Below are 10,053 nucleotides of genomic sequence, written 5' to 3'. Positions count from 1 at the left end.
TTACTTTTATCTAAGGCATCTCCCTTGCCCTTGTAGCAGTTGACTATGATGTTGCTGCATCAGTCACCAGGGATTCCACCTTCCTCAATAACCTGAATAACTAGACCAGAGACTGGATTTTATCCAACTCTATCACATATCTTGAGCATCTTGCCAGAGACTCCTGATAGGCTTCTCTGTCTTCATATCTTTAATTGCCTTATCTATCATGCTGCTGTCAACTAGGATAGCTGGTCCCTCTGTTGGGTTCACATGAGGAATACTCCCTTTTTCCCCCCATTCATGTTCCCCATTTAATAGTCTTTCTAAGTAGCTATTCCATGCCTCTTTCTTTTCAGGATCACTTAGAGCAAGCGAACCATCATCTGTCTACACACTTCTCTCCCACATCTTGATTCCTTCTGACAATCCAGAACACCTTATGTCTCTGATATTCATGCTGTAAGACATTGATAAACCTCTTCCTTTCTGATTCTGCCCAAGCTATATATACCCAACACCTAGCTTCTCTTTTGGCTATCTGATATGGCATTTTGCTACTCCCACTCTTCCACACTTCCCAGGCCCATTTCTTCTCTTTTATAGCCCTGTCTACTTCACTGTTCCACCACCGTGTCATCCTTGGTCTGGTAGAAGCTTTGCTTCAACCACAGATTCAGTCCCTTCACCCTCAGTAGATTGTTCCATAACAACTTCCAGTTGTCATATGTCACCATCTCTACCTCCTCATCAAAGGCTTCGTCAAGGACATCTTTAAATCTCTGCCTGTTGGAAGGATCCTTTTTCATATCGGTTTGTGTCTCAGGATCCTTTGAGCCTTAAATCCAAAGTCGCTAACCCTTAACCTATGTTGAGTTGTACATTCTGCACCTGGGAGAGAATTTGCATATGCCTGTCCCTGTTTCCGGTGAGGATGTAGTCAATGTGGCTTGTGTGCCTACCTGATTGATATTTCATCAGGTGGTTAGCAGGTTTCCTGAAGTTGATGTTGCAAACCATTAAGTCATTTGCATCACAGAACTCCAGCAGCTCTAAAGCAGCAAGCTGGCAGAAATGTTAGCACACCGGCTGAAATGCTTAGCGGTATTTTGTCTAGCTTTACATTCTGGGTTCAAATTCTGCTGAGGTCGACTTTGCCTTTCATCATCGATAAATTAAATACCAGTTGTATACTGGGTCAATCTAATCAACTGGCCCTCTTCCCCAAAATTTTGGGCCTTGTGCTAAGAGTAGAAAAGAACTCCAGTAGCCCTGTTCCCTCCTCACTTCCGGAGTCAAAGCTATAGCCTCCATGCATGCTGTGAGAACCATCGGAGTATTTTCCACCATAGCCATTGAAGTGCTGCCATGATGGAAACATCCTTATCATCATTAAGGTAGTCTGCAGAAGGGATTCCTAGAAACGATCTTCCTAAATATCTGTGGGTCTAATGATTGTGGCAGTTAATTGAGCCATTTTAATTTCAATATAGCTTCATCATTCCAATCATTTTTTTTTTTCATGAGAAGAAAGTGTGCATTTGCACATCTTGTCGAGTACCACTTGCAAAACTCCACTCTTGGCTCATCTGCATTGAGAGTATGGACTAGTCTTGGAATGTCACTGTTCTAATGATAATTCTTCAAAGTGTGATGGAGGTTTCAATTTGAAATTGCTTTCTTGCAATTCGCTTGTCACACATTTCCTTCAACTCTGGCAATGTGTTTCTTGGACATTTTCTTGCTATGTGGGTCTTGTTGATGTTTGCAGTCTTCCACAATGTTAAGATTTCTTTCGTTAACTAATTAAACCTCATTGATTTACTGAGATTATCTTTCAGTTCACATAAAGAGTAGTTCCATCTAACTCTCTCCCGTGCCTGTGGCACATAAAAAGCACCATCTGAACATGGTCCATGCCAGCCCCCTCGCCCCGTCTGGCTCCTGTGCTGGTGGCATGTAAAAAGCACCCACTACACTCTCAGAGCGTTTGGTGATAGGAAGGGCATCCAGCTGTAGAAACATTGCTAGCTCAGAGTGGAGCCTGGTGCAGCCTCTTGGCTTGCCAGTCCCCAGTCAACCCGTCCAACCCATGCTAGCATGGAAAGCGGACGTTAAATGATGATGACACCCACCCATATAGTTACACATGTGTGTATTTGTTTTCTAGAGATCTTTTGAACCTGAAAAAGTTTATCCCACATAAATGTGTTTTCATATCCTTAATTGTCTTATCTATCATGCTGCTGTCAACAAGAATGGCTGCTCCCTATGTTGGGTCCACATTAGGAAGAATCTCTTTTTCCCATACATTGTCTACATCTAGCTGCCTTTCGTAGTAGCACTTCCATGCTGCTTTCTTTTCGAAATCACCTAAGTGCAAGTGTACCACTATCCATCCGTAAACATTTCTCCCCTACAACTTGTTTTTCTCTGATACACTGCCTTTTACAATCTAAAACACCAAGTTTCTAGTCCTTCATACCATAAATCACTGGCAAACCTCTGCCTCTCCCCTCGCTAAGTAGACCCGCTGTCTAGCTTTCCTTCTGGCCACCTCTGCCTCTCCCCATTCTTGCAGGCTTGTCTTTTTTGCTTTTATAATTTTTCCTATTTCACTGTTCCACCATGTCACCCTCACTTTGACTGGAACTTGGCACCAGCCACAGATTTGGTCTGCAGTTCTCAGTAGGTTGCGTGTGTGTGTGTGTATATGATGTCCCAGTTTAACATACTATACATGTCTCTTCTGAGGTATATTCATCCATTAAATGTGTGTGGAGATACATATATATACACAAATGTGTACATTCATACATACATGCTTAAGCAAAGATGAGAAAAACCCCAAATAATCAACCTGAAATATACATACATGAATACAACTTCTATGCCAGAGACTTAGTCTCCTTACATGGAAGGGTTATTATTTAAGTGAGAGAAATGGAAGAAATGAAAACAAACCAAAACTTGACACCAAACCAAATATTTTATCTTTGAAAATGTTACAAATTGAAATATAAAAATTAAATAATTATTTTTGAAAATTTAACGATAAATTAAGGGAGAATAAATTATTTCTCATTTCTTAAATATTTTTAGAGTTGAGCATTTATTATTAGTATTTTAGTTTGGTTCGCCCTGACACACGGACGAGATGGTTTTGGGACATTTGCATATTGCTGGATGTTTTCTTCCTCAATGGGGAACCTGTTTGTCAGCCAGGCAGAACTGGGCAAATAAATATTTGTCCTTCAACCTGTTGATGGCCAGGCAAACAAAGGGAAGCGGAGGTATGTATCTTGTCCCAGGGATAGAACACGCTGATTGTAGTTATTAAAGTTTGAACTCGTAACGATTTGGCAGTACAACATCTTTAAACCCCAAAGACATGATTCAGTAAAATGGTTAAAACAAAAACAAGGGAATATCTGATAAATTTGGTTTTGCTAAGACAAAACCAATAACAACAGCTTACACACAATTTTGCTTCAATCACAAAAAATGTCCATGGAAAAAATGTTAAAATTTCACTGAAAGAATCAACAAATATTGATTTAAAAAAAAAATTCATCTTTGTTGGTTTGTTTCAAAGAAAAGATGATTTATTGAAAATGAATCAAAAGTTTTTCCTCTTCCCCAAGTTAAAGGGAAGCGGTGGTTGGTTTGTGTTTAATTCTAGTTATTTTCATGATGTTCCGGCCGAAACTGATGGCGTTTGTCTATGTCGAAGTTGTGAACTGAAAGATTCTTGGAATGTGGAAGGTCTGGTGATGTATGCTGTGTCTCCAACAGACATTGTGTTTGCCGAAGTAGAAACTGAAGAATGTGGAGGTTGGTGAGGATTCTGGTTGGATGTTGGTGGTAATGACTGTGAACGAACTGGATTCTCTGGCTTTGACGTATGAACAACATTATGAGGTTGGTGAGAATCAAGTTTCTAAAATTCAGAAAAAAGGCAAAATTAGTTATCAAAATAATTAAATTATGTAAATTATAAAATACCACATGTCATGTGACTTAAATTTGTGATTCACATTGCTTTAAATTAAACATTATCTCAGTTTTGAGATTTCAATGATGTGACTGTTTATTTTTAGAATGACATTGTAGGGTAGGTGTGAGAGGATGGATCTGGCCAGTTTGAACATAAACAGGTAGAATATTTTGGCCAAATATGGCCAGTTTTGAATGCTAAAAGGTCAATGTTTGTTGTGTGGCTTTGGCCTTTACAGGGATTCTGAGTTGAGATTAATGAAATTCCAGTGTGACCATTTCTAAAAAGACATGGTGTTAGCAGTGGTGGGATGATGTTGAAGGGGGGAGAAAGGACTGGATCTAGTGTGGTGCTTGAGGATAAAGAAAACACTATGGGGGTGGTTATAGAGGGAGAAACAGCCATGTGATGTGGGTTGGGGGAGTAGATTAGCAGCTAATTATAGAGGGGTGGGGTTTTGAAGCTGAGTTGAACTGCTGACTCATTGAATTAACCTTTGAGTGGCTGAATATTCCATAGACATGTCTTTAATGTCTCAATGTGACAAGCTGCCCCGTTTGAATTATCAAAAAACAGGCTTCTACACAGTTTTCATCAACTTCATTTCACTCACAAGGCTTGGGTCAACCTGAGCCAAAGTTGAAAGACCGTTGGTCAATAATACACCACCACAGTCTGAACTCGGGCTTTCATGATTGTGGAGTGAACATCTTCACCACTGCATCCATAAATAGTCAATGTGGTGTGTGTACCTGTGTGAGGTGGTCGGGGGGGGGTACCACTGGGGAGCGAAAGACAAACCATCAAACAACGTGATAGCTACACTGTGTGTGTGTGTGGGTGGGGGTGGGGGGTGGGGGGTTAAACTGTCACATGAGGTGTTTGCTGCTGGTGAATGCAAATGTATTTCTAGGGCTGCATGTGCAAGTAATAAGCAACACCTGTGGACATTAGCAGAAAATTTATTTACTGCACAAAGTGTTTGCTGTGTTGGTCCTTTATCAAAAAACAAAAAATCAAATCAAATGGAAATTGTTGTGGCTGATGCCAGTGCCACCTGACTGGCTACCATGTCAGTGGCATGTAAAAAGCACCCACTACACTCATGAAGTGGTTGGCATTAGGAAGGGCATCTAGCTGTAGAAATATGGCCAGATTACATTGGAGCCTGGTGCAGTCTCCTGGCTTGCCAGTCCCCAGTCAAACCGTCTAACCCATGCCGGCATGGAAAATGGACATTAAACGATGATGATGATGTGACAATTACACATAGAGACGTACGACTGGGATCTACGACAATTTAACTGCTGTATAGCAATCTGTGGTTGGCCCATCACAACCGGGGAAATAATCACGCTATATTCATGGCAACAAAATCTGTGTCTTCTTTCTGCTAATGGCTGGTGGTGAATGGAGACATTGAGTGGCTGTCTCAACATTCTGGGATTACCACCAAAAACCACCTTTATATATAAGGTTTAATGAGAAAGTTCTAGAAAGTCAAATCACATGATGGCTTGATGATGATTGGTTGCTTAATTGGCTGATCATGTGAAATGACACAGATACATATGAGAGATGGGGGGGGAGGTGAGGAATGCTAATTAAAACCAATTAGTTTTCATAAATGATTACATTACCTTGAAAGCTTCTCGTCGTAGAAAATCAAGACGTGACATTTCTGTAGCGACCCATTGAGGAATGTCAGGTATGGCATAAGCAATCCACATCTTTACTCCAAGAATGATGTGCTGTGAAGGGGAATAAAAATACAAGTTCTGAGCAGTTCCAGGGTAGAAATTACTCCAAGAATTTACCAAATAACAGGATTACAAACTGAAAAGACCACATAATTCCACCTCCAATTTTTTTTTTTTTTACTGGTGTTGGTTATTTTACTGTCCCCATGAGGGGACCTTACAAACCTCAGGACCTTGTTCTGTCTGGTGTTTAGTTTATCAATTTCAATTTACTGATATATATATACATACATATATACACACACACTTCATATATATATATAACATTCGGTCCTCACTGTAAAGTGGTTGGCATTTGGAAGGCATCCAGCTGTAAAAATCACGCCAAAACTAACCTTGGCTGTGCTTGTGCCATGTAAAAAGCACTGAGTCCACTCTGCACATTAGCCTAGGGTAGTTTTTCTACCTGACCGGCTCCTGTCAACCACCCTAACCCATGCCGGCATGGAAGATGGACGTTAAGAGATGATGATAATGATATATCATTTAACGTCCGCTTTCCATACTGGCATGGGTTGGACGGTTTGACTGAGAACTGGTAAGCCAGAAGGCTGCACCAGGTTCCAAATCTGGCAGCCCTGCCTAATGCCAACCACTCCAAGAGTGTAGCGGGTGTTCTTTATGTGCCACTGGTATGGGTGCCATTGACCTGGTATTGGCCACAACTATGGTCTCACTTGGCTTGATTGGTCAATACAAGCACGGTATATTACCAAGGGTCTTGATCACCTATCACTGCCTTTATGAGGCCCAATGCTTGAATGGTGCTTTTTAGAAACGAGGCCAGCATGTTCCACTTGGATGGGTAATGTCAGTGTGAATGCACGACAGAGTGTAAATGATTTAAGAGGAAAACTGGGAATAAGAGGTATCAGACGTTGCATGCGAGAGAGAAGGAAGAAGACAGCTCTGGTTTGGTCATGTGATGCACATGGAGGAGGACAGCTGCATTAAGGAAGTGCCAAGCTCTAATTGTGGAGAGTACCTGTGGAAGGGGTAGAGCCGGGAAGACATGGGATGAGGTGGTGAGAAAGGATCTCCGGACAGTGGGCCTCACAGAAGAGATGACAAGGGACTGGGAGATGTGGTGATTTGCTGTACTTGATGAGACGCCTCAAGCTAAGTGCAATGGCTGTCTTCCATACATACAGGCTTAGTCTTTCCAGGTGCCAGTGCCACTTAAAGAAGCACCGGTGCTGGTGCTGCATTGTTTGTCTGTTTATTATTTTTCTTGGTGCTGTGTTTACATCCCATGATTCAGGATATTAGTGTCGCTAAGCCCCTTGCACCCAGTGGAGCAGGTGGGCTACGACAGGACAACACCTAACTGGCTGGAGGCTGCCCAGCTTGGAGCAGGTGGCAGCTGTCCAGTGAGGCACAAGGACTTCCATCAAAAGCAGTTCTGGCACTTTGCTCCTTTGCCAATCCTGTGCAGGTTTAGAACCAGTGAACTGCTGCTTTCCATGTTTTGCCAATTTGGTGGGAAATTTTGCCAATTTGGTGGGAAAATGCAGGAATCCTCTCCAGAGAGCAGGCCTGAGCAGGAGCAGAAGTCTATACGACTCGGCACCAGTGGGGCCAAAGGAGTTGCTTAGGGACTCTGGCTGTGGATTTATCCACGGGGTTTACTCCCAAACCCTTTTCCTTTAGTGAGTATAGCCACAAAGCAATGGAGGTTTAAAATCAGAGATTTTCTTCTCTTCGCTGGACTGCCATCAAGCTGGAGCACTGGTTTGAAAGTGCCAGAATCCACTAGACCCCTTCTTCTGTCAGTAGGGACAGTTCTACTGGGCTTACATGTTAAGCCACACAAAAAGGCCAGGAGTTGGGCTTGGTTGCCAGAGATGCATGCCATGACCAGCATTTTTTTAAAGCTGTCACAGCTTATCTCCACCACCACTCCTTGGACTAGCAACCTCACACACACACACACACACACACACACACACTTGTCATTAAATAGATGACTGTTTTCAAGTTTCATCCTTTTTATTTCAGGCTTCATAACAAAAAAACTTTGGTAAGAAACTCTACAGGAATTCAACCAATACGTAAGAAACAACACAGATGCCAAATCTATTCAGTTCTTGAAGATGAGACTGGAAAGATCTGGAAAAGTTGACTATGAATTTAGGAATTAATAAAGAAATATGAAAAATTAAAACAAAAATTGAATAAAAATAAAGTTGGACAGTCATGCATTTAATGGAACATCTATTAAAGAAAACCTTCTCTTCATAATTGGAAAATGTTTGCTTTACGAACCTCAAGAACAATTATCAGAAAAAGATATGATGTGCTGCCCAGTCCCGGGACAATCCGTGTCATGTGACCAAACACACCAATCAGAGCACAGTTAACTATCACAGCCAGAATGCCCATTAACATCAATGCGTCCTGAAATTAGAAAATCTTCTCTTGTTAGTAATAAACATTTTACACACACATAGACATACACTTTATATATATATATACCTTGAAGAGAAGACTGGAGATGTGTGTATTTTGTGAAGGGAAAAAACCAAACCAATATTTTATGGCATGAGGATCAGAAGCAGGAGGTGTTGCAGATTGTAACAGAGAAAATCCTGATGCTGTGGGAGAGAAATGTGTGAAGAGCGATTCCGAAAACAAAGAAACACTGAGCCGTTTCTATGGAAAGTTTATATGTGGAGAATGCAGAGGAGAAAAACATTCTTCCTAATGTGAATCCAATGGAGGGATCTGCCTATGGCTCTGATAATAGAGAAGAAAGAATTCATTCTAGATGAGATTTACCTAATGCTAGAAGTGGCAGCCAAATAACTTAAATTCTAAGAGGCATCACCCAGGGAACTGTCTTGGGGCTGTTACTGTTTATAACAGCCATCTTAGACAAGCCCATAGTCACTAGCTATGCCAATCATACAAAATTATTGCTGATAATAAAAAAATCCAGATGACGTCACAAACTATAGCAAGATCTGAATGCAATCTACAAATGGGCTGAAGTAAAGAACATACAGTTTAATGCTGGGAAATTTCAAGCACTGCATTATCAATTCACTGCAACCTGCATATACAGGACCCGAAGGCACTGCAATTCCAGAGTCGCAGGCTTTGAAAGACTTGGGAATCAGTATGTGCAATGATGCCTCGCTTCATATGCACATTAACAAGATGGCAGCAAAGTGCAGACAATTGGCAGGATGGATACTGAGGTCCTTGAAGACAAGAAGTTATTTCGAGCCTGTGGAGGACCTTTGTTCTCAGCCACCTGGATGACTGCTCTCAGCTATGGTCACCACATAGTGCCAAACTAACAATGGAGCCTGTACACTAAAAAGATTGAAGCAGTGCAGTGGATGAGCTACAGGGAGAGACTGAAAAAAAACTGACTTTCCTCCCTGGAGCAAAGGCGCAACAGATATGTAATAATCTATTGGAAAACTCTAGAACGGCTGGTACCTAATTTTGGCAGTGAATGTAATACAAATGCCAGAACTGGATACCATTGTATTGTACCAAGGGTACCATCCACTCCATCTGAATTCAGGACCAGGTACTGCAATAGTCTAGGGTCCAAAGGCCCACAGCTCTTCAATGCCCTGCCACAAAAATGAAGAAACCTACATAATGTGGACGTAGATGTCTTCTTCAAAAAGGAACTAGACATCTTCCAGCATGAAGTAGAGACAAGGGCAGTGGAATCAAACTCCTTCATACAGCAAATGGACCAAGAGCTGGGAAAAAGGCACATACAGGAGTGGTGATGTGAAACCCCACAGCCTGAGGAAATCAGCAAAGCTACAGTGGGGCTCCAGCATGACCACAGCTGCATGGCTGAAACATAACAATAAAAGAATATACATACATATATGTGCATGTGCCTGTTAGAGTACTGTATACATGTAAGTGCTTATGTGGACTCTGATATAGGTATATGATCATCCAAATGTATGTGTTTAACTATGTGTATGTGTGTGTATATCATCATCATCATCGTTTAACGTCCGCTTTCCATGCTAGCATGGGTTGGACGATTTGATTGAGGAGTGGTGAAACCGGATGGCAACACCAGGCTCCAATCTAATTTGGCAGAGTTTCTACAGCTGGATGCCCTTCCTAACGCCAACCACTCAGAGAGTGTAGTGGGTGCTTTTACGTGTCACCCGCACGAAAACGGCCACGCTCGAAATGGTGTCTTTTATGTGCCACCCGCACAAGCCAGTCCAGGGGCACTGGCAACGATCTCACTCGAAAATCCTACGGGAGCCAGTCAGGCGGTACTGGCAACGGCCACGCTCAAAATGGTGCATCTCATGTGCCACCCGCACA

The 10,053-nt window shown here is 41.9% G+C and overlaps 1 protein-coding gene across 8 annotated transcripts in view; it reads right to left on the bottom strand.

The window, feature by feature from the left end:
• Positions 1 to 2,949: 2,949 nt before the first annotated feature.
• LOC106879914 (anoctamin-8) overlaps positions 2,950 to 10,053 on the bottom strand; it is a 111,185-nt gene continuing 104,081 nt past the window's right edge. For all 8 annotated transcript variants that reach the window (XM_052965812.1, XM_052965813.1, XM_052965815.1 and 5 more), the window contains 3 exons: positions 8,002 to 8,133; positions 5,617 to 5,727; positions 2,950 to 3,919 (listed from right to left, as the gene is read on the bottom strand). In XM_052965812.1, the coding sequence (XP_052821772.1) occupies positions 3,668 to 3,919; positions 5,617 to 5,727; positions 8,002 to 8,133 (495 nt within the window). In that variant the 3' untranslated portion in view covers positions 2,950 to 3,667. The remainder of the gene's footprint in view (positions 3,920 to 5,616; positions 5,728 to 8,001; positions 8,134 to 10,053) is intronic.

The sequence above is a fragment of the Octopus bimaculoides genome, chromosome 2 (genome assembly GCF_001194135.2).
Source record: "Octopus bimaculoides isolate UCB-OBI-ISO-001 chromosome 2, ASM119413v2, whole genome shotgun sequence".
Classification (NCBI taxonomy): domain Eukaryota; kingdom Metazoa; phylum Mollusca; class Cephalopoda; order Octopoda; family Octopodidae; genus Octopus; species Octopus bimaculoides.
This window is presented reverse-complemented; position numbering and strand designations above follow the sequence as displayed.